The 24,326-nt window shown below is 41.5% G+C and overlaps 1 protein-coding gene across 1 annotated transcript in view; it reads left to right on the top strand.

Annotated features, from left to right (window-relative positions):
* Positions 1-4,938: 4,938 nt before the first annotated feature.
* The window catches only part of NCAPD3 (non-SMC condensin II complex subunit D3), a 41,027-nt gene continuing 21,639 nt past the window's right edge, over positions 4,939-24,326 (top strand). Inside the window, exons 1-16 of the mRNA XM_074976949.1 lie at positions 4,939-5,123; positions 6,379-6,543; positions 6,660-6,721; positions 6,968-7,049; positions 8,886-9,019; positions 9,864-9,936; positions 10,651-10,776; positions 10,923-11,175; positions 12,026-12,088; positions 12,308-12,391; positions 17,075-17,148; positions 18,583-18,717; positions 19,425-19,645; positions 21,324-21,515; positions 21,849-21,949; positions 22,066-22,181. Coding sequence (XP_074833050.1) covers positions 4,971-5,123; positions 6,379-6,543; positions 6,660-6,721; positions 6,968-7,049; positions 8,886-9,019; positions 9,864-9,936; positions 10,651-10,776; positions 10,923-11,175; positions 12,026-12,088; positions 12,308-12,391; positions 17,075-17,148; positions 18,583-18,717; positions 19,425-19,645; positions 21,324-21,515; positions 21,849-21,949; positions 22,066-22,181 — 2,034 coding nt within the window. The 5' untranslated portion in view covers positions 4,939-4,970. The remainder of the gene's footprint in view (positions 5,124-6,378; positions 6,544-6,659; positions 6,722-6,967; positions 7,050-8,885; positions 9,020-9,863; positions 9,937-10,650; positions 10,777-10,922; positions 11,176-12,025; positions 12,089-12,307; positions 12,392-17,074; positions 17,149-18,582; positions 18,718-19,424; positions 19,646-21,323; positions 21,516-21,848; positions 21,950-22,065; positions 22,182-24,326) is intronic.

Here is a 24,326-nt window from a genome sequence, read left to right on the forward strand (position 1 = left end):
TCCCGGGCCGGGCCTCGCACTGCGCAAGCGCCGCCCGCCGCGGCCTCGCCTCCTCCCATTGCGCAGGCGCCATCTCCCCGACAGGGCCTCAATCCGGGCGCAAGCGCAGCGGCAGAGCTGCGAGTGCCCCGCGCAGGCGCAGCGAGTGAGCCCAGCCCCGGCCCCCGAAAACAGTGGGCGGTGATTGGTCGATGCCAGGCGGCAGCGCGGATTGGCTGGTTCGAAGGCTCCGGCGCGCGGAACGCAGGATGGTGGCTGAGGAGCTGCTGCCGGTCTTGGAGAGTTGGGGGCTGCAGTCAGTTCGTGCGGGTGAGCGGCGGGGCGCGAAGAGGCTGGTGGGGGAGGGGGCTGAAGGAAGGGGGGGCTGGTGGGGGGAGGGGAAAAGAAAGAGGAAGAGGGGGATGTGTGTGTTGGGATGTGCCATGGGGCTGAAGGAAGGAGGGATTCTACGGGGCCGGGATGGAGACTGCTCCCTCTGCTAGGACGCGGGAGGGGGTCTTCTCTTCCCCTTCTGCCCACAGTGCCTGAGGCTTAGCGGAGGGAAAGGTTCGCGGGTCCTCTGGCCCCTCCCCTGCCTGGATCCTGTGCTCTGAGCTGCCCCTCTCTGTCCACCTCTTTGGAATGGACCGAGTAATCTTGGCTTATATCATGGGGAGTCCAGGGTATGAAAACCAGCTGCCCCCACATAGGTTATCCGTCACTGCCTGTTCTCTGAATCAGGGAATCTCACCCCTTGTCAGTTACACGGAGCGTTTGTCCCCGTCTTGGAAACCAGTGGATTAGTCGCATCTCTTCCCCTCACCCCCCATTCATTTTGCCAAGGTGCTGGTGCAGTTTGCTAGTTATTAATAAGGCAGTGGGTAGTAAAACTGTGCTGGCTGTCTTATGTAGATAGTAGGAAGCTTCTTAGTTTTGTATGTACATTGAGCTGTCTGATTTAGCTTTTGTTTCTAGCTTCACTGTATTTCAGAAGCTTGCAGACTTCGTTTTCAAAAATGGTAGACAGGTGTTTTGGTTCTTTTATCAGTTGTTTCCGTGTATAGACATTTTTGTTTAGAAAACGCTGTTGGCATTTATTAGATTAACATATACTTGTTTCTTATTGCCATAATTGTCAATAGTAGCCAGCAGAAGTTGTCTGTAAGCTTAATAGGCTACATGCATCTACTCTCTCCTTGCTGAAAATTTCCATAGAAATGCTAGAGCAAAATTTAGCAGGGTCGGGAGAGCATACAAAGAATTGTGTTGATTTTGTAAATTTATGCTTAAATAAATAAGACCAAGCACAAAAGTCAAGCCACATTTTGAACTGATATTCTTCCTGAAATATTGCTGAAATTGTCTGCAGCAAGGAGAATGCTGGAAAAATTTAATCAACTGTAAGGATCGTTAAGCTTTGGGATAGGCTTGCAAAGAAAGTTGTGGTATGCACAATTCTGACACTGGAGGTTTTAAAGTATATTTTGGAAAAAGCACATGGTAAGGATGGTCAATGTGCATTTGAATCATCGTCAGTGCTGGGGAATGTTCTGGATGACTTCTCATGGGGCTTTCTAGCCTATATTTCTATAATATAAGGCATTTTCCTTTTCTGTTTTTTAAACCCTACTGTCTGATTTCCTTCCTAATGAATGGTTAATAAAGAAGGATTTTTTCCAGTGTCAACAAACATTCCTATGGGACCTTATTGACTAAGATATTTTAAAGCATAAGCTTTCGTGGGCAAAAATGAATGAGTGGGGTTCCAGAAGAGGGTCCAAACTTATAGGCTCATGAGAAGGGGAGACTCCCAATCAAGAGGAGGGCAAGAGTTGACAAGGTCAGTTCAGTCACGGAGAATCCTCCTCTTGCCTATAAATTTGGACGCTCCCCTGGAATCTCCACTCATGCATCTGACAAAGTGAGTCTTTGCCCACGAAAGCTTATGCTCCAAAATGTGTTAGTCTATAAGGTGCCACAGGACTTATTGTTGTTTTGAAGATACGGACTAACTCAGCTACCCCTCTGAAACTTCTTGCATTGTGACAGCAACAAAGGGTCCTGTGGCACCTTATAGATGAACAGAAAAGTTTGGAGCATGAGCTTTCCATGAGCACAGACTCACTTCAGCAGATGCTGCTGATGAAGTGGGTCTGTGCTCACAAAAGCTCATGCTCCAAACTTTTCTGTTAGTCTATAAGGTGCCACAGGACCCTTCATTGCTGTTACAGATCCAGACTAACATAGCTACCCCTCCGATTCTTGCATTGTGGTAATTTTAAATCATTCATGTTCATGTTTGTCTAGGTCCCAGAGTTATGAGTAAGCAATTATGAAGGACTAATTTGTTCATCCTTGTGTCCTCTTGTTAGTGTGATCCTCCCAAAAATAAAAAGGGCAATTCAATCTTATAGCAGAAAGCACCTTGACAAGCAACAGTCTACAAGTTCCATCTCTTCATGAGCTCCTCATAGCTTATGATCTTTGGTGGAGAACAGCGTGGTGTTTCCCATTTTTATAACCTGCATAGGGATGAGAAGAAATAGCTTCTTTGATCTGTAGAACTCCAAATGGTTTTCGATATAAAATCACATATTGAAAGAGATTTGTAATTATTTGAGGTTCCTAAGTTAACAGATTCTTAAGGAGAGGCATGTGGAAGGATGTTTTTGTGAAGGGTCCTCTGCTGTGAAAGTGTCCTTTGCCAGTTTGCAAAGAAAACATTGAATTTCATTGCACAGTGCAAGGCCTGGAAAATTTCTAAGGTTTTTTGGTGAGGAAGACTTAATTCTTGATTAACTGAAGGGAAGTCACCTTGTGAATATTGACCTAATGCAGTGTTTTGTTTTGTTAGTTTTTCCTATTTGAGATTGAAGTTTAAATAAATTCATTTAATAAGTCAAAGTGATAAATTTTCCTTTAAAGGATTGTTGTTTTAAACGTTTTGTTTCAGGATCTTTTTTCAGTGTTAATGTCAGCCCAAAGAACAGGAATTAGTAGTCCTAATCTAAACTGTTTTATTAAGGTTACCATATAAAAAAGAGAACAACCCGAAGAGTGAGTGGATCAGTATCTGCGAACTTACATTGTTTTAATGTGTTGTATATAGTCCATTGATACAACATGAGTTAGTAGGTATGAATACAGATACGTTCCCTCTCACGGGTGTCCTCTTTTTTTGAAAGGTCGAATACGGTAACCCCAGTTTTATGCTCATGAACAACTGTCATATTCCTTCACAGGGGAGGCCACGCTTGGGTGGTAAGTAAAGCCATCCCTCTTTATATTTTTAGACAAAACATATAAAGTGCTTTGGATTGAAAAGTTCTATATAAATGTATACTTTTTTAATGTTTTGGTTTCTTTTCTTTTTTCTTTCCACTCCCCCTCCTCCAGCCTGGGTTGACACAGTCTGGGAACTAGACTTCACTGAGACCGAGCCCCTGGATTCCAGAATAGAAGAGAGGCTCACAGAGGATGGACTCAGTGCATTCAACCAACTTTACAAGTGTATCTATCCTTTTGCTTCCCAGGACCATGGAACTACTGAAGTAAGTTGGAAGTTATCCATCTCTTTACTTGGTGACAACGATGTAACTGCTGTATTTTCCAACAATTTATACTCTCCCTATGTTTTTATAGTAGTGAAGTAATTAAACATTTTCACTTTGGAATGAGTAACTCATATTTTTTTACAGTAGTATTCAAAGAATATATATATCTGAGAATGCAGCCTGTTTCAGAGAAGGGGTATTAAAATTTAAAAAAATCCCAGCATATAAAGAAAATGGTAGCTGATAGGGTAATGGCATAGCTCACAGAAGAATTCTTCAGTTAGGTCATGGGTAGGCATTTTGTGAATGTGTTATTCTAACCCTCTCCTCTCCATCCATTTGCTTGACATCATGAAAGAAAATCTCTAATTTAAACAACTTTGGTAATCCCAAATGGAGCAGTTCAATGAATTTTGTTAAAAAAATACTAGCTTGTGAATAACCTGTTTTTTCTTTGAAACCAGCATCAGAGCCTTTAGTGTCCTTTTTGATTTGAGTGGCCATGGTAGTGACTGCCTTCGGCGGGGGGGCGGGAAATTGTTGTGCTTGTTACCATAGTTCTTATTGTAAGTTTTCTGCTTTGTCTCAGAATATCTGGACCCTCTTTGCTGACAACAGTCTCTCTCACAATACTCTTGTGGCTGTATTGTATCACTTTGTCCAAGTGGCCCAGAATAAAAAAGCTGATGTACAGCAGCGTCTAAATTCCCTCCATGCTGCTGGGTTGTACTTCTTACTGCTTGAAATCCCAGGTAAGTAGAGGAGGCTTTCTTTTCTGTTCTTGCTAGTCTGGTTAATCCTACTTTGGCTGTCTGGACAGTGCTTTTATCTGTTTCTTGTTCATAAGAATGTAAAGTGACATGGGTGATAGCTGTTGAGCTATTCCTGTCTACAGTTGAGTGGCTGTGCAATGCTGAAAAGTTGGAATAAGGAGATTTCGAAGTGAATGGGTCCTTTTGAAACAGACCCTGTGTAGATAAGACGCGCACGATCGAAAACAGCACTTTCAAAGTTTCCTGGCCGCCATTATGCTATTGAGGTGCTGCATATTCATGGCAGCACCTCATTAGCTTATTTTGATTAGGTTCATTATTGTGCCCCTTTCAAAATTCTGGAGCAAGTATAGACATAGCCTTCGTGTTTTAAGTCTGATGAATGTTCTTGTTCAAAGTTTTGTGGTTTTGTTTCCAATAATGCAGCAAATTCCAGTTTGGCTCATTGTCTTGTTCTGTAAGTACCAACTGAGAATGTTTTTGCTAATTTTACTTTCTGGACCTCAAGGCACCAGGGTGGCAGCAGTGTGCAAACAAATGGAACAGATGGCTGAATTATTTTATGCTTTTTGTGTATTTGTAGATTTTTTCTGAAGATGCTTTAAATCCTGGTCTGTTTTGTTTCTGGGCAGGCAGTGTAGCTAATCAAGTATTCCATCAAGTGATGTTTGATAAATGTCTTCAGACGCTGGGAAAGAGCTGGCCTCAGGGATCTGAACTGGCTAGGAAAAGGAAAAAGGATCAAGCCAAAAGGTCTGAGGCTGAAGCAAGAAGAAATAAAAAGAAAGGAAGGCCAACCAGGAAGGAGAATTTTGATGTAAGATGATATTCACTTTGGATACAGCACCTTAGGCTCTCTACTAATTCATAACTCGGTAGGAAACTTGTTTTGTTTCCAAGTCAAAATGAGACTTCTTTTCCAGCACTTTACACTCAAATTTGCTTTCTGAAATCAAGGTGTGTTCTTTTTACTTTGTGTGTTGTTACACATTTCTGAAAAGCCATGATTGCAAAGTTAGCTCGCAGTTTCTTTACTGATGAGTGGATTGTGCTGGAAGATAGTGTACTGTTCTGAAGCGTATCATTAACACGTTCAGCAGTAGAGAGAAGTTGATGCTAATTATGAGTTCAGACTGAAGCTTGTATTGCATGTTAGTAGGACTAAAGCAAGGGTGAGCAAACTTTTTACATCAGGCCCCATTTATTGTCCCTGCAATTAGCAGGCCCCCACCTCCAACCTTTCTAATATGATCCACACCGACAGAAATTTCAGTTACGTTCATATGAAAAGAACCTCTTTCAGCATGTGTAAGAAAATAAGTATGTAGAAAGTAAAAACTTTATTAACTGGTATATAAAAGTGAATACGTGTGTACAAAACCAGTAATGTATTTCAACATTTTAATGAGATGGATGAGCCTGAGACCCTGCAGCCCATTGTGCTGTGCTCCCCTTAAGAAATTTCACACAGCCCCGAGTAGGCCCACCCCCTACTTTGCACCCCTCTGGACGAGAGGACGAAGGAGATTCAGATCTTTGTATTAATCCAATGATGGTAGACGAAGGGCTAAATACTTGCAGCCTCCTGTGGAGTGCAGGTGACTGCACTGTACCTCTTGAAAAGTTCTAGCTTTTCTAAAATCCTTGTTATAATTAGTTTAGCCTGAGCTGGGCATAAGGAACATGAGGGCAGTGTCATGATGAGAGAGGTTGAGAGAGAGTAGGCAGAACTAGGAATTTAGGCATTTGAGTTTGTATAGATCAGCATCAGCATTCAGACATCTAGCCTTTGTGGGGCAGAGTTGGTGAGGTCTCAGTGGAGAACAAACTGTAATATATTTCTATGTGCCTCCTCCTTTCTTTTTTCCCACTACTACTAAATACCACTAAATCTTTTGCAAAAATGTTGTTCATTGGATCAAAACTTCAGTTCTACCTGACTGTTAATCAAGTAAATTAATCAGAGTTTCTGCCTTGTACAAACAAGAGTTTCTGTTTTCTAAGAAAAAAATGAACGTGACTATGATAAATTGTGGCGATGATAAATTTTTTTCCAACTTGTACCAATCTAGATGGATGACATCTCTGAAGAGGACGATCAAGAAGAGATTTATTTTTCAGCACATGACCTGCTTCAGATTCGTGAAGCCATCTTCCTCCTCTTGAAAAACTTCTTAAGACTTCTGCCCAAGTTCTCTCTGAAAGAGAAACCTCATTGTGTGCAGAATTGCATGCAGGTAACTAAAACCACTGAGGACTCAGTTGTGCATGGACAACCCCCCTGCACTCCCAGGCCATACCATCATCACTACTACCGCTCCCATAACCTCATCCCCTTACTTTCTTTCTGCAGATCTTTGTTGAGTTGACTAGCTTGGAACCTGCAGGGCATGAATTGGAGTTTTCAGGAACAATGTGAGCTGTTACTTTTTAATGCATATACATTGTTTTGCAGAGGTAAAGTGGTGAACATATTTAGTACTATTCTTTGGCAGTTATGAAAATGATAATATTGGAAAATTCAGTTGTCCTATTTTTACGTAGAAACAATAGTGAATTTAAATGTCTTTCCACTTAATACAACGTATGTTCGATCACGTTATTGATATAAAGCAATAGCCAGCAGTAGGCAAACCCACTTCATTATGTCCTTTTGCTTAGGAACCAAGCAAAATATATCCCAGAGTTGGCCTATCATGGACTGCGCTTGCTGTGCTCTCCACTTCATGGTGTAGAAGATAAGGTAAAAGTCTTAACTAAATCTTTCAGGCCTTTATACATCGGCAGCGAACAATTATTTCCCCCTTTGGTCAGTCACTTTAATTATTATACTTATCGTTCCTATTTGGAGATAGGTTTAGGTACCTCTTTTTTCTAATTCCTATTTTGTCCAACTTTTATGACCGTACGTTGTGTATCTGTACCATGTAGTTTAATGAAAACATTTTGGTAATTGTTTCAAAATCAGGTTATGTAAAGTTGCATCTCTTCAGTGTCTTAGAGCAGAGAATCTAAACTGGCAATTCTTTTACTTCCTGCTAGATGGTGCTCTAAATTTGTTGGTATTCTTTGTTGTTGTGATGTTTGGTGATAATGGACAGTAGGGATTGTGGGAATATTGCCTATTGTGGTGAACAGAATTAATGCAAGCTCTCAGAAAATTCCTTCTTAGAGGGACATATAATTCTGTTGAAAGTCTGCAGTTTGGCCTTTTTGTACTCTTTTGTTAAATAAAGCACCTGACCTCAGTGCTTAATAATTGGCATATTGTACAATAGCGCATTTGAACTTGTAAAGTATCCATGTTCTTCTGGATTCTAATATAATGTCAAGAGGCCACTAGTGCTTACTTTTTGAGAGTTGGGATCCTCCTTTCTGCCTCTTCCGTGTCCAGGTCCCTTCAGTGAAATAAGGTAATTAATAAGGAAAGTGTGACAGCTAAAACATGGAATGCCTAAAATGTACCTCCTGCATTATTAAGCCGTGTCTACACGTGCACGCTACTTCGAAGTAGCGGCACTAACTTCGAAATAGCGCCCGTCACGGCTACGTGCGCTGGGCGCTATTTCGAAGTTAACTTCGACGTTAGGCGGCGAGACGTCGAAGTCGCTAACCCCATGAGGGGATAGCAATAGCGCCCTACTTCGACGTTCAACGTCGAAGTAGGGACTGTGTAGTCGTTGGGCGTCCCGCAACTTCGAAATAGCAGGGTCCGCCATGGCAACCATCAGCTGAGGGGTTGAGAGACGCTCTCTCTCGAGCCCCTGCGGGGCTCTATGGTCACCATGGGCAGCAGCCCTTAGCCCAGGGCTTCTGGCTGCTGGTGCGGCAGCTGGGGATGCATGCTGCAGGCACAGGGTCTGCAACCAGTTGTCAGCTCTGCGTATTTTGTGTTGTTTAGTGCAACTGTGTCTGGGAGGGGCCCTTTAAGGGAGCGGCTTGCTGTTGAGTCCGCCCTGTGACCCTGTCTGCAGCTGTGCCTGGCACCCTTATTTCGATGTGTGCTACTTTGGCGTGTAGACGTTCCCTCGCAGCGCCTATTTCGATGTGGTGCCGCGCAACGTCGAAGTTGAACATCGACGTTGCCAGCCCTGGAGGACGTGTAGATGTTATTCATCGAAATAGCCTATTTCGATGTAGGCTTCACGTGTAGACGTAGCCTTAGTGTGTTAAGGGAGCAAAGTCATTTAATTTAAGGTACTTTCTGCGAGACAGTAATGAATTTCCCCAGATTTGGTGGATTTCTATTGCAACTGATACATAGAGTTTAAGATTAGAAATCTGACTGCCTGTGTATCACAGGCAGTTGAATTTCCATCAGTTACGCCTATGTTCTGTTCCACTAGAAATAACATTTTACGTCTTTTTAGTCTTGTGTGACACCAATTAAGGCACGTTTATCCCCATTTCAGTAAGGTGTTTTCTGGGTCTGCAGTTTCCCTTTTAAAGTATTCTGTTTCCCTTTTGTTATGGAAAGTTCTGTAGTATGAAGCTGCCTGGATTTAGATTATTTTAATAATCGAGACAGTATTTTTCTAGTTTTCGATTTTGTTGATTTTTCTGTGTTTGTGTCTTCCAGACTTTACGTCACATCTTCCATCGTCTTCTGAGAATCATCCTCATGCTGGAAGGAGAAGAAGGATCCAGGCATACAGCCCATTCTATCACGTCACAGACTATTAGTGCTAGGAATCATGCAATAAAATTCATCAGGTGATGTACAAAGTTATTGGGTCTTCCTGCTGGTGTTATCTCACTCTCAACTGCTACTTAATAGAGGGATTAGTATAACTATGGCGTATTGTGCAACTGTTGTCTGTAGAAGAGGATTAATTTCATTTTCTGTCATAAGAGCTTACTTAGAACTTGTCTTTTGGAGAAAGGTTGAAAAGTGGGATGGCAGGTCAAATATCTCCTGCTTTAGACTTGCAGCAGATTGTGAGGCTTTTAGTTAATTACAAAGTGTGGTGAAGGAGATGTTCTTAGTAATATATCCCTTAACTTAACTCCCTTAACTCCTCTTACTAGTTTTCAGCTTTTTTTTGTCCTTTATGCTTGGCTTGATACCCTACTTTTCATCTGCCAAGAGCCCATTCTTTCCTCCAACCCTCTTCTTAAAACATGTTCCTTACTGCAATCTTTTTTGTATAAGCACTCCATCTCTGTGTGGCATCTCCTACATGTACAACTATCTGCTGTCTGCTATTGAACACAGGCATTTGGGACAGGCTGGACATGGCTAATTCTGTTTTTCGGCTCTATTTAAGTGATTGTTTAGTTGCAACTAACTGGTGAGGACTTTGAGCACTTGGATTATGGTAGATTTAGTAGCAGAACCGCTGCTGTTTCTGACTTCCTCTTCATGCACTTAGAATCAAGTCTTTTTTAAAAGCATAGCTTATGCAGAGACAATGAACAATATTTGGCAGGTAGAGCTGGAATAAGGAAGGTCTGTGTACAGCTGCTTGTCTGAATCTAGGAGTTAGCCTTGGGCTAAAATTGTGCTCCTTGTTATAAAAGCAACCTGTTATAAATTTCTTGTTTCTGTTTTGTGCAGCTCTATAGTAGATGAACTAAAGGACATCGCCTTTCCTGTGCTCCGAATCTTACTGCAGCATATCTGTGCCAAGGTATGTTTGGTCCTTTCATATTTCAGATTTGAAGACAGCAGCGCTGTTCTTGGATAGAACACGGTGCTTACAAATGAGCGTGGAGAATCCATCTTTTCAGTTTTTAAACAGGGAAAGTTATCACCGTAGTCTTCTGTGGAGTGTTTTACTATGTCTGAGATTCTTGTTACGGAGGGACTCTGTAAATGTTTTTCAGACTGTGAAAGTGTGGCACGCATCGTGTCAGAAAGATTCTTGTGGACACTTCTCCACTGTTCACAGTTGTTTGTATCTTTTATTGACATTTTTAACAATTTAAAAAATCCTGTGACAAAGGAATTACTGATGTGGCCACGTAGAACATTTGCTTTATGAGTAGTTACTGTCAGTGTGACTTGAGAAGCTAGAATCGGGAATTGCTAGGGTGTCAATGGATCACACTTGAAATCAAGTTTTCCTCGTTTTCACATTTGGTGTGGGAAGCTGCTAATATTCTCATTTTATAAAGGAGAAGTCTTTGTTTAGGATTTGTGACATGCTCAAGGCCAAGTAACTCATTTGCAAAGCTTAAAATGCCAGAATTCCCTATTGACAGTCCTGTGCTTGAGCTACTATACCATATTACCTTCCTGAAAAATCTGATTTTTTTTTTCTGAGGACTGAAATGCTTAGTAGCTCTCGTTACAGACCATCAGAGTATTGGTATTGGCAAATACCCTTGTCCTTGTATTTTAGGTCCCAGATAAATCTGACTATCGCACCTATGCTGCACAAGCCCTGATGCAATTGCTGAATAAGCTGCCTTGTGCAGAGTATGCTGACTTTATAGCTTGGCTTTATAGATTCTCGCATAATACTAAGGTAAGTGGATATCCTTTTTAATGCACCAGACCTTTGAACATGGAATGTTTTGAGCATGTAAAGCACTGTATTAGCAGTAAAGAGTATTTTTCTTATTGCCACTAATACTTATGTAATAAAGAATTTTGTGTTCTTCACGTCTACAGATTTCATACAGAGTGTTTGCCCTTGATGTAGCTTTAGCTCTGTTGGACCTGCCAGAGAGAAAACCGGACAGCTCCTTGTCTGTAGAACATCAGAAGCTTCTAAAACACAAGTTTCTAGTGCAGGATATGGTATTTGGTCGCTGCTCTGACAAAGCACCTACGGTCCGCAGCAAAGCACTGTCCAGTTTTGCTTACTGTCTGGAAATGAAAGCTGCTTCTACATTAGATAGTATACAGGAGCTATTACAAGGTAGTATGCATGGCAACTAAGTACTGGTTGAACCTCTCTAATCTGGCACCATTCGACCTGAGGGGTGTGCTGGTTGAGAGAATTTGCCAGATGATGTGAGGTCACTATTGTCTAGCAGAAGTACCAACACTTTCACTGCTTACTGGGCTCCTAGAAGACATTTAGGGGTAAATGACAGCTAAATAACAGCACGGAGCATTGAGGGCCAAGACTGGTGGCTGGAAACAAACTTTATGGACTGCAGGAAACTTGGCAGCACTCCTGATAAGTGGTCATCCATCTGACAAAAATCATGCCAGATTATGGATGTTGCCACATGAGAGAGTGCTGGACTAGAGAGGTTTAACCTGAACAGTGTTACTAAATATCTTTTTTAATTTTGAGGAGAATAGTTATTGGGAGAACCAAGATCTAATTTTCAAGCAATTAATCTGTGCATATGTCCCTTTAGGTATTGTGACAAAATAAAATGTTAGATGTGTCTTGTTACTCATTACAGCTTATGTTTATATTTATATTATAGTGGCTTTAAGGCCCATAAAACTGTTTTAAATAGATTGCTCTGTGTTATGACTTTGAAAGACATTTACAAACTACTAAATGAAACATTTTATAAAAAATAAATTCCTCATTCTTGACACACTTTTATATATTCAGAGACCTTTAGTATCTGGAAAGTTGGAATCTCTTGTGTTTTTAGCATGCTAAACTCCATGGTGAGAGTAAAAGCCAGATGGCATGCTCCAGTAGCACATCTGCAGTTTCCTATTCTTAGATTACCTGCTTGGTTATTTCTGGACAGAAGAGTCCTGAATGGAATTATCTTGTTTAATTCTTTTTCTTCCTTCGGCAGCTTCTGGTCATATACTTTTAGACACCAACAACTACCCTGAGAGTTTGGTAACCCACACAGAAGGTAATGTCTTCTTTTAAAGATGTTGGGTTGGTGGGTTTTTTGTTTTGTTTTGTTTTGTTTTGTTTTTCTCCACATGTCTTATGTTCTCTACATAGAAGTAATTTTGATATTTCAAACCACTGGAGGCAGGGGCACATACAACTCACTGTTTAGTCATGACCCACGCTATGCAGAGAGCGTATCCTTTGTATGTTCAATACTGATTTCTTTTTCTCTTAGTTCCCTCCAACCATCCACTGAAGACTCTTCCAACTTTCAAGACCATTGAATTGACCAGGACTGGAGATACCACTGTTTTTGATGGTATGTCAAAATTACACTTGCCTTTTCAGCTAATACTAAGTTTTGGAAGTGTTTGATGGTAATCATTTCCTCTTATGCGTACTCAGCATCTAGTTTTCTATATAAATAGACAGATCTTTCTTGGAAATTTTAGGTTCCACTTACATGTGATGAAGGAAGGGGTGGACTTTTCAGTCTTAATGAAATTCCATTTAAGTCTTGAAGGACCACTCTGGAAAGTGTATTTAATCTTGGCGTATTGATATCAATTTCTACTGATGGGGCAGAAGCACTTGTGAAAAAGCAGATTAATTAACATCTCTTTTGGAAGGAGTAAATTATGTGGATTATAACGCTTGTAGCTTCATCGCTTGTAATAATGTTAATCAAATCTCTTGCTCCAGTACACAAGGAACAAATATGTTTTCCTCATATAAAATATTGGACGTTTGCCTTGGTGCGTTATGTGAATGTGGAATTCACTTCTCTGCATCATCATGTATCGATTACTGTTTGAAAGCAGGATATGAGGTTAAATGAACTGGTGCAACAGGGTCAGCCACTAGTGATAACTTGTCCACATAACAAGAACTGGCACATAAGTTGGCAGCTCACCACGTAACGCACCATTTGCCTCTGAGAATCCCTCTACTGGCTATATTTCTTATATATCTTATATTCAAGGTTCTTGCCTTGAGCTTTCGTTAATTTCATAGCTGTATCTACATTGTTGCTCTTATATTTATTGCTCCCTCCCACGCCCCTTGTACGGCTAATGATCCCATTTCATTATTTCCCCTGGCATCCATCAGTTTTGACTTCTTTTTTCCCCATGCTGTTCCGTAGAAAGGACTTCTTCCCTATCTTAGTGTGACAGCTTCTTCTGAGAGGGATTGTGAAGAGGGAGTCGAGGGGCAGACTCTGTCCCCCTCAGGTACAGCAGAATTTAACAGTTAATTTCCTGAAAGGTCTAAAACAGAATTAGAGGGTTTAAGGCTTTTTTACATTGCGGAGTAGTAACGTAAAGGACAGTATGACCTTAAAAATGCTTGCCAAGTGTCAGAGGGGGAGCCGTGTTAGTCTGTATCCACAAAAACAAGAAGTTCTGTGGCACTTTGTAGACGAACATATTGCCCATGAAAGCTTATGCTCCAATAAAAGATCCACTTTGTCTGATGCATGCATTCATGTATCTGACAAAGTGGGTCTTTGCCCACGAAAGCTGCTTCTCCAATAAATCTGTTCGTCTATAAGATGCCACAGGACTGCTTGCTATAAATGCTTATTGTGTTTTCGTAATTAAAACTGTTTTAAAACTTTGGAGTGCAAAAATTTCCTATCAAAATGTTCTCCATGAGGTGTTTGCTATTGACTTTCTTGTTGATGGTCAGTAGCCAATATAAACTGTGAATTTGATTCCACAGACCTCATTTGGTCATGATGTAACCCAGGGCAGACAAAATACTGCCCACCAAGTCACCGGGTCTGGCCCGTGGCCCAGCAAGTGCCTCAGACGGGCTCCCTCCCTGACTGCCCCACCCCTGCAAGCCATTCAAAGCATCTGACTGTGGGACCATGTTCCCTGAGTGCTGCTTGCATGTCTTAGGGTGGATGGGAGGGAGGGAGGCAGGCATTGCACGCTGCTCTCACCGACAGCACAATTTTGCATCTCCCATTGGCTGGAAACCAGATTCCCTGTTAGGCTTCCTCAGACGGCTGAAGGTCACCTTTGTACTGTGCCTGCCTACAGAGCTGAAATGCTCTGTCAGTGGCACTTAGCCAGTTGTTTCCCCCTGCAGTAGTTGTTTGTCCTGGGCAGACCTTCCAGGAAAACTTGTTGCTTCTAATTGAGGCAGTACACCTCTATTCCACTAAAAGGATCTGATGTTATCAAACAGTGTAACTGCTCGAGTTGGTGGGAGGAAGTGGGGGTGACTTCCCATTAAAAGCACATTTACAGCCTGATCCGAAGTACATTAAACTCAGTGGCATGATACAGTTTGACATCAGAGATCTTTGGATCAGAAGTCTAGTGATTAGCACACAGAACCAGTGCTCCAAGCTGGACATGAATTGTAGAAACATGGTATTTTATTGGGGAATCATTTTACGCTGAGGCTTTGTGACGTGTCCTAGGAAGAAGAAAAACATGAAATACAGGAACCCTGAAAGATGAGAGCAGCATTGAAACTAACTGACCAGAACAACCAGTCTTATTGCTTAGTTGCTGATTATTCTGTGTTGTGGTGATATCTAACAATATAAGAACCGAATTATATGTACCAGTTTCTAAACTAGCTGGTCGACAACATATCATTTTCCCTAATAATGTGTAAAAATTTGTTTCACTATGGACAAGGAAATAAAGCTTTTGGCCTAATCTGCATGTATGGGGAAGGGAAATGTTCTTTGGCTTCCACTAGTATTCTTAGGTTCTATTTTTGCTCTGCCACTAACTCTGTGACGTGATGCAAGTCATTTGACTGCTTTATGCCAAAAGTTCCCCATCTGTAAAATAGATGTATTAATACTTACATCATTACACAGGGTTGTTGAGTTTTAATTCATTAGTGTTTGTAAAGCACATGGAAATGATGTGTGAGGCTTGAAACACATCTTGGGGTGTTTCTGAGCAGTTTTCTCATATCCCGCTGCCTGGATCTCCGTCCCACAAACGGCAGAGTTATCATAATACAAATTTTCTTGAAAGTGTTGCAAGGTGTTAATTTAATGAGATTTTTAACATTAAAAATGATCTGAGGCCCCTTTATAAAGACAAAAAAAATTGGTCACAAATTACATATTCCTTTTATTTATTTTTTTTTTTTATTTTATTTACCTCAACATTTAGTACATTTAGGCCATATCTACACAACCCTTTAGCACAGCACTGCTGCCGGCAGTGCTATGCTAATGACAGTTCTAGAAATTTCAGACTGAGGTCCATTTGCAGACTTGCATGGCTAATCATCATAGCTGTACGAGATTTCACTGTTGGGAAAGCAGGTTGCCGGCAATATAAAGGCCACATGGACATGCCTCTACCAGCTCAACCCCACCTCTGTGTCCAGTCCCTCATCCATGAATTTACCCCCAGGGCTGAATTAATTCTTCTGGGGACCCCAAGCTAGTAGATTTTGTGGGGCCCTCTAGGCTTTGGGGTGGGGCAAAAATGAGGAGTTCAGTGTCGGGGCGTGCTGTTTGAGAGTAGGGTGGGTGTGCAGGGTCTGGGAGGTAGAGGGTGCGGGAAGGGGCTGTGGGTGCAGGGTCTGGGTGGGAAGTGGAAGGGAATGGAGATGCCTACCTGGCCCTCCTGGGGGCACACAGGTGACTCCACATGGCCCTATGTTTCAAAGCATCACCACCCCGCTGCTCTCATTGCCTGTGTTTCCCAGCCAGTGAGAGCAGTCAAGGTGTGGAACCTGCAAGAGAGCACAGAGAAACAGCTTCCCATTGCTGCTGTTCCTGAAGCTTCTTCCTCCCCACTTTCCAGGCAGAGCCCATGGGCTGTAGGCAGCCTGCGGCTTACCTCGATCCAGCCCGTGAGGCTCAGGTCTTCCCCGCCCTGCTGAAGGGCAAAACATGGCTGGAGTGCCAATGCCAGCTCATCCTGCTGCAAGGTGACGGAGCCCTGAGCCTCATGGGCTGAATCAAAGCAAGTTGTGGGCCAGTAGGTTCCCCGCAATATATTTATTATACTTGGATTTTCAGAAGGCCTTTGGTAAGGTCCTCACCAAGAGCTCTTAAACGAAGTAGGCAGTCAAGAGATAAGAGGGAAGTTCCTCTGATGGGTCAGTAGTTGGTTGAAAGATAGGAAACAATGGTAAAAATATGTGGTTAATTATCACAATGGAGAAATGTAAATAGTGGGGTCCCCCAGGGATCTCTGCTGGAACCAGTGCTGTTCTAAGTGTTGATTAATAATCTGGGAAGAGTGGTAGAGAAATGGCAAAGTTTGCAGATGACTCAAAATTACACGAGGTATCCGAGTTCAAAGCTGACTGTGAGGGATCTCCCGAAGCTGGACGACTGGGCAACAAAATGGCGGATGAAATTCAATGTTGGTAAATTCAAAGTAATGGATGTTGGGGAAAAAATGTCAACTATACACACAAAATGATAATTTGTGAATTAGCTGTTAGCACATAAGGAAGGGATCTAGGAGTCATTATGGATTAATATAATTTGTTTTAAAAAAGAATTCATGAACGGTAGGTCCATCAATGGCTACTCGCCAAGATGGTCAGGAATGCAACCCCATGCTCAAAGTATCTCAACTTTCAGTTGTTGAAAGATGGGGCTGACCGTGGCAGGGGATGGATTTTATGAAATTGCCTGTTCTGTTCATTTCTTTTTAAATACCTGGCACTTACCACTGTGAGACAGAGAATACTGGGCAAGATGGACTATTGGTCAGACCCAGGATGGCTGTGTTTATGTACAGAACTAACTTTCAGGATTTTATCTAAAATATACAAGCAGTACATATATTTAAAATTACAAATAAAAAATTTGAAATTCAGATTTTCTTTGGTTTACCTGCCACATTGTGTGTGATTTTTCTTTCTCTGTCAACAATTGATGCCCCACATAGTGCGGAGCTGTGCCCTGCACTGTCATAGTGTGCTGTTTGCCTTGTCAGCATCTCCTGGTGGCTCTGCACTCTACCAGTGTTGAAGCTCATGACTGTGTTTCCATGGACAGGGAAGGAGATCATGGTTATGCTGAGACAGAGAGCAGGGGATGAGAAGACAAATGTCAGGAAGTCTGCACTCCAGGTATATTCTCTATTGAGCACTTAGTGTGCAATTAATATCGGCATGTAGGCTAACATCCAGCAATGAATTCATGCAACGATCTACCCACATGGACCTCGCTGAAAGTTCATGGCCTCATTTTGCTGTTACTGTAGCATATAAGCAGGTCTTGCAAAATGTCTTTTCCCCTTGTTCCAAATAACTGATGAGTGAATTGTGCAGGCAAGAATTTTACCCTTATTCTCATTGAAGTTCACTTATTTCATCATGTAGACATAGGACTTCTTTTCAAATGTCAGTAGTGTTTTTTAATTTAAGCAATTTCTTTATATAAATCAAGGCATGTTGTTAGTTAACTACTCAGTAGAGAATTCACGAACTCATTTACAATGGAACTGGATTTTGTCCAGCCTCAATTTTTGGAGTGTTCTGCTTTGGCTTAAGTATATAATATCTTAGGAACAGAGAGGTAGCTGTGTTAGTCCGTATTCTAACAGAACAAAAACAGCAGTCATGTTGCACTTTAAAGACTTCAAAATATCTGAAGAAGTGGGTCTGTCCCACAAAAGCTCATCACCTAATAAATCATTTTGTTAACCTTTAAAGTGCTGCATGACTGCTGTTTTTGTTTTGATAAAGTATCTTAGTATAACAGGTAGTTGATCTTGAAAGAGACACTGTCCCAAATTCCATCCATTTAAAAGAAGAATGGAACACCTGCCCCACAGTCTGGTTGATTATCCTTTTACAAGTACATAGTGTGGGGCTTTAGAATGTTTTCCTTTCCCTTGTTTACACTGCGTGATGACCCACACAAATACCAAGAGAAACTGACTTTGACTGTGCAGGAGAAAAGGTGAAGCTGTTTTTATCTAAGTGTTGTTACAAAGCTTGTTCATGTTCTTTGTGTGTGTGTCCCAGTTGTACCTCTAAGGCTATGTCTACACTAGCACCCTCCTTTCAAAAGGGTAATGCCAATGAGACACTTTGGGATATGCTAATGAGGCACTGCAATGAATATGCAGTACCTCATTAGCATAATGACCGCTTCAGCACATGGAAAGTGCCACTTTCGATGTCGCGCAGCTCATCTACCCTATTTGGTTATAGGAAGAAAGGGATTTTGAAGTGTGCGGCGTCATTTCGAAAATGACCCCATGTAGACAAGCCACGCGCGATCGAAAGCAGCACTTTCAAAGTGCCGTGACTGCCATTATGCTAATGAGGCACTGCACATTCATTGCAGTGCCTCATTAACATATCCTGAAGTGTCTCATTAGCATTCCATTTCAATAAGGGGGCGCTAGTGTAGACATAGCCTAAGTCTTGGGTTTTAATTTAATGGGGACTTGTTCATCTATTGAAATGAACAGGAAGTGGATTGGATTTTTCATTGGCAACTAAATGCATGCTTACTGGATTCCTTTTGGTGTTGTCGTGGTGTTTGATTTCTAGGTCTTCATGAGTATCTTGAAACATAACGTGATCCAATGTACACCAGAAGACTTGTCCACTCTTCAGGATCGCTGTCGGGACCCAGCAGTCTCTGTGCGGAAGCAGGCGCTGCAGTCTATTACAGAGCTCCTTTTGGTGAGGGGAAAAAATGCATGATATTTGCCAAAACCAGCAGAGTATAATTTTATTTTGAAGGGAGAAAAGGAGGGAAAAGACCACATGACTAACAACTTATATCGCCACAGAATTCTTGTAGCTTGATTTAATTGTATTGCCTTTGACATGAAAGATGTATTTTATGTGCAGTTGTGAATAGTATTAGACATTTCTTGTTATTATGCACATCTCTTTCTGGCTCTGGTACAGGTCTCATGTAGCAAACTGGTATGTTAAAGTCTGAAACATAGTACTGAGATTGCAATTTGCAGGTTGTGTCATTGAAAGATTTTTCCTTTTTTATTTATTTACAAAAAGTTAGTAAAGTAGGATAAGAGCACAAGTTTTATTAACCATTAGTTTTAAATTACCTGCTGTAATGCTTTACTGGAACACTACATCAGACTGATTTTAGTTTTAGTAAATAAATAGTGCAAAACCTCAGGTCAATAGGAACAGCAGATATGTTGATCATGACTATAATATTCATCAGTTCCATGCTGTAGAGATCTGAGGTTTAACTGGTCCTTTATGCTGGAAGACTTAACTATTGCTTCATCAGTACATTGGAAGCAAACATTTCTTGAGTCGGTCGGCATATATCAGCTCTCTTCAATCCCTCCCACGCCCAGAACTTTAATTACTGCTTTAAAAGTATTTTTAATATGGAATTTTCTTCTCTTTAGACTCAACACACCGATGTTATGATACAGAAAGCCTGGTTAGCAGGCGTGGTACCCGTTGTGATGGACAGTGAGACCTCTGTGCAGGAAAAGGCCTTGGACTGCCTTGATCAGCTTTTGTTGCAGCACATTAAACACTACAGTAAGTTCAGATGTGAAGACCAAAATCAGATGCTTGCCTGGGATCTCCTTGGTCTCATCACTGCAGAAAACCAGGAGTTGAGGTAGGTCAGCTATACTGTTAATTCCAGTCCATAAAGAATTGTTTTGATTCTTGTATGTTAGCTCACTCCAACTCAGTGTTTCTCTGTGGATGTGTTGCTGTTGTAATGTTTGCACTTATATAAAAGTGCTTGAAATGTGTCATGCTACCCTTATGTCAGGAGATTGATTGCTTTGTAGAACAATAGTAGCTAGTTTGTTGGTTATACAAGTGAATTAGGACCCGAGTTAGGGTTCTGTTTCCATCTCCACCACTCGATATAGGACTACAACCTTTGTGCATCTCTACTTACTGCTAAAATGTATATAATACTTAATGCACAGAGATGTTGCGAAGCATAATTAATTTTTGATAAAGCACTGTGAGATCCCCAGGTGAAAGTAGTAATACAAGTACACGTTACTCTTAAGTGATACTGTCAGTGCTAATGTAGGTATTTTTATATTCTGAGCTTCTTGTGTTGCTCTTCTGGTTTAATGTTAAGAAATTAGTAGGCCTGCAAATCAACAGCCAATTATTTCCATGTTGGCAGTTGGTGAACACAGTTCTTCTGTGAGTTGGATGTTGGACGTTTTAACTTTGTCACTGATGGCTTTTCCCCGAACCTTATTATTTGAATGGGAGAATGACACGCGTGTTGTCTTATTGGTGTAGTGCCAGGACCTTGGACGATTAAAATAAATAGAAGGTATGGTGATGAGGAAAACATCATCATAGATACATATTTATAAAGATCAGAGTACATGGGGTTTTTTCTTCATTCTGGTGTACAATATGTTACTTGTCTTATGACTAATAGTATCTTTCTGCCTTTTGCTGAAAGCTGTGGGAAGTAGCAAAAGATGTGAGGTGTCACACAAAATGACAGGGACACAACACTGATGAAAAGCAGTCTTATGTTTATTAGTCAACAGCATGTAATAGTTCTTAAATAGAAAACTGATCTGTTAGTCGTGCTGCCTTCTGGCTTGCAAAACTATTTTACTAGTCTAATTTTGGCCCCTGTATATCATACTTTACGCATCCATAATGCCTTCCAATTGCTAATTTCAAAGCGCTTGATAACCATAGTGTTTCAGATTTCCCCCACAGTGAGGAAGGCAAGTACTATTGTCCTTATTTGACCAAAGCGAAAAGTTTGGCCCTGAGAAGTTAGGTGAATTTCTTACTGGCACGCACAGAGAGCTTCCTCAGAGATGGAGTAAAACCCAGAGTTTGTAACTCCCAGTCTTGTCCCTCAATAACAAATCTTTTCCTCTTGACTTGTGAATGTTAGCTAGAAAGCCACCAACAAGAAATCTTCCTCTGCTGGATTCTTTTTAAATTTTCTTGGCAATGAGCGTACCAGACATCAAGCCCAATTTAGCAGTGATCTGAAATGTATAGTGTTACATCTGTGCTTTTGTCTAAACCTGAATTAGGAATTGGACTATAGAAGAGAACATGTAAATATTTAAGGTTTAAATGTAGAATGGAAATCCTGATTTGGTTAGAACAATGAGAAGTAAAAGCTTTTTGCATAAATAGCTACAGGCTGCCAACATCACCAGCTTCATTGTGTTGCCTGCTAAGTAAAGGGTGGCGCATCTAAAATAGCTGGCCCTGAATACAGTTCCTGGGATTAGCGCTTCTGTCTGTTGTGTGCTTAGCTCTTTTCTCCTTCCTTTTTTTGCTTGTAGCCGTTATTTAAACAAAGCTTTTTACGTATGGTCCCGGAAGGAGAAATTCTCTTCTACTTTTATAAATAACGTAATGTCGCACGTGGAAACAGAGCACGCAGCGCCAGCCTGGATGTTGCTAGCCAAAGTAGCGGGGTCATCACCCAAGCTGGATTACTCCAAGATAATTGACTCCTGGGACAGTGTCAGCAGGTGTGTGCCTCTACCTTAATTATTATTTGACCACAGAGCGGGTGCCAAGAGAACCATCTCCTCTTTTTGCTCCTCCACAGGTTGCATGCTGTTTGGCGACCTAGTGCTTAATTTCAGATAATGGTGCTTCCGTTCAGGGGATAAGCTGTGACCCTCATCCTTGAGGTCGCCGTGAACATCCAGTATCTTATAGCTGCCTCAGAGCTCTATCGTGTATTCATTCAACCTGACAGTTCTGTCTTCAGCGTGCGTGCTTCAAATGAAAGGATTTTCAGACTCTAGTCAGTTGTCTTTGGATTAATGTTTCTGTTTCTCCCCTTTATGGTCTTTCAGGCAGCAGGCTCACCCCAGCACTGATCCTACAGGTCATATCCTGTGCGTGATTGGGCATGTTGCAAAGCATCTCCCCGCAATCACCCAGGGCAGGCTGATTGGTGAGTGCCTTGGTATGGGTCGCTGTTCAGCTTCCCAATCTCCACTGTGTGTTTTCATTTGCATGTTAATAGTCAGTTAGCATGAGCCTCAGTAAGGTGTTTGCCCTTCTTCTCAGATGATATCCAGCGGTGGCTGAAGGAGTTCAAGTGTCCCCTTGAGGTGATTAGCCCAGCTGTTGAAGCTCTGCAGAAGCTCTGCCATGCATACACAGAGGCCCCAGGGGAGGCACAGGTGAGGCTTTGAATATGTTTTTAAAATAGTCTATTTCACATGTGTATCGAAGACTGAAACGCTTCCTCTCCTGAAAAAACAGGGCTGTTCAGTGCACAAAAGAGACTTCTTACTCCAGGAAGTTGTACCTCTCTTCTATTTGGCTGTAGAATCATAGAACACTAAAACTGGAAGGGACCTCAAGAGCTCATCAAGTCCAGTTCCCTGTCCTCCTGGCAGGACCAAACACCATCTAAATCATCCCCTATCGGTGTCTGTCTAACCTGCTCTGAAATATCTCGAGCGATGGAGATTCCACAACCTCCCTAGGTAACTTATTCCAGTGTTTAACCACCCTGAGAGTTAGGAAGTTTTTCCTAATGTCTAATCTAAACCTCCCTTGCTGCAGTTTAAGCCCATTGCTCCTTGTCCTATCCTTGGAGGCCAAGAAGAACAATTTTTCTCCCTCTCCTTGTGACCCTCTTTTAGGTACTTGTAAATGGCTACCATGTCCCCGCTGTCTTCTCTTTTCTAAACTAAACATGCCCGGTTCTTCCAGTCTTCCCTCATTTGCTCATGTTTTCTAGACCTTGAATGATTCTTGCTGCTCTTCTCTGGACCTTCTCCAGTTTCTTGACATCTCTCTTGAAATGTGGGGCCCAAAACCATACACAATACTCCAACTGAGGCCTAATGAGCACTGACTAAAGCGGAAGAATGACTTCTCATGTCTTGCTCACAACACTCCTGTTGATACATCCCAGAATCATGGTGGTTTTTTTTTGTTTGTTTTTGTTTTTGTTTTGCAACAGCATTACTGTTGATTCATATTTAGCTTGTTGTCCACGATGACCCCAAATCCTTTTCTGCAGTACTCCTTCCTAGACAGTCCCTTCCCATTCTATATATATGAAGCTGATTGTTCCTTCCTTAGTGGAGTACTTTGCATTTGTCCTTACTAAACTTCATCCTATTTACCTCAGACCATTTCTCCAGTTTGTCCAGATCATTCTGAATTATGAGCCCCTCCTTCAAAGCAGTTGCAACCCCTCCCAGCTTGGCATCATCTTCAGAGTTAATAAGCATACGCAATATGCCAGTATCTAAATCGTTGATGAAGATATTGAATAGAACTGGTCCCAAAACAGATCCCTGTGGAACCCCACTTGTTATGCCCTTCCAGAGTGACTGCAAACTATTATTAATAACTACTCTCTCTGAGAACAGTTATCCAGCCAGTTACGTACCATCTTCGCTAGCATATACCGCCAACACTGTCATATGCCTCGTGGCAAGAGTGGGTTTGGGTATGTTTCTTTCAAGATGATGTTTTGCACTTGGAATCACTTGTAACGGATCTGGAATAATATTATTTTGATACAGGGGTTTATGTTTTAGATATTTTTCCAGTGCAAGTTGAACCTTTCTAATCCAACACTTGCTCATCCGGCAACATCCATAATCCAGCATGATTTTAGTTAGCTGGGCAACCACTTATCATGGGCATGACCGAGTTGCTCATAGTCCCATAAACTCTGTTTCCAGCTATGAATGCTGGCTTTCAGTATTCTGTGCTTTCATTTTGCTGTAATTTAGCCCAAAATGTCTTTTAAGAGCCCAATAAGAAGCAGAAGTGTTGGTAACGTGCTAGGCAATGTTGACCTCCTATGATTTAGCAAATTCTCTCGTTAGGCACCAGTCAGGTCCCAAAGATGCCAGGCTAGAGAGGTTCAACCTGAAGCTTATATTGAAGAAACAGATGCATTACATGTATGCCACTATTGAGTGAGCTGGTCGCTGTCGACCTGCTGTGGATTCAAAAGGAAATAGGTGACTGTTTCTCATATTATGTTAAAGGAACAAGGTGAGACAAACTGGGAAGGCAAACCAGGTGTATCTAAAGATCTTTGTTTGTTAATGAGTTCTGGAGAATAGGAAACTCTCGGAAGAGTTAAACTAACTGGTGGAATATTACATATTCCTTTTAATTTTGCAGTCTGGTTTCTCTTCCTTTTTATGCTCCATCTGTCTGCTCCATCTCAATAGCTATCTTCGGTAGCTAAGTCATAGAGCTCACTCTAAGTAGCATTGGTTTCAAAAGAAAAAGGTTAAATTGGCCAGAGTATTCCTCAATATTAGACTCTTTATGTATATTATATTATATAT

The sequence above is a fragment of the Carettochelys insculpta genome, chromosome 25, assembly GCF_033958435.1.
Source record: "Carettochelys insculpta isolate YL-2023 chromosome 25, ASM3395843v1, whole genome shotgun sequence".
Taxonomy (NCBI): Eukaryota; Metazoa; Chordata; order Testudines; family Carettochelyidae; genus Carettochelys; species Carettochelys insculpta.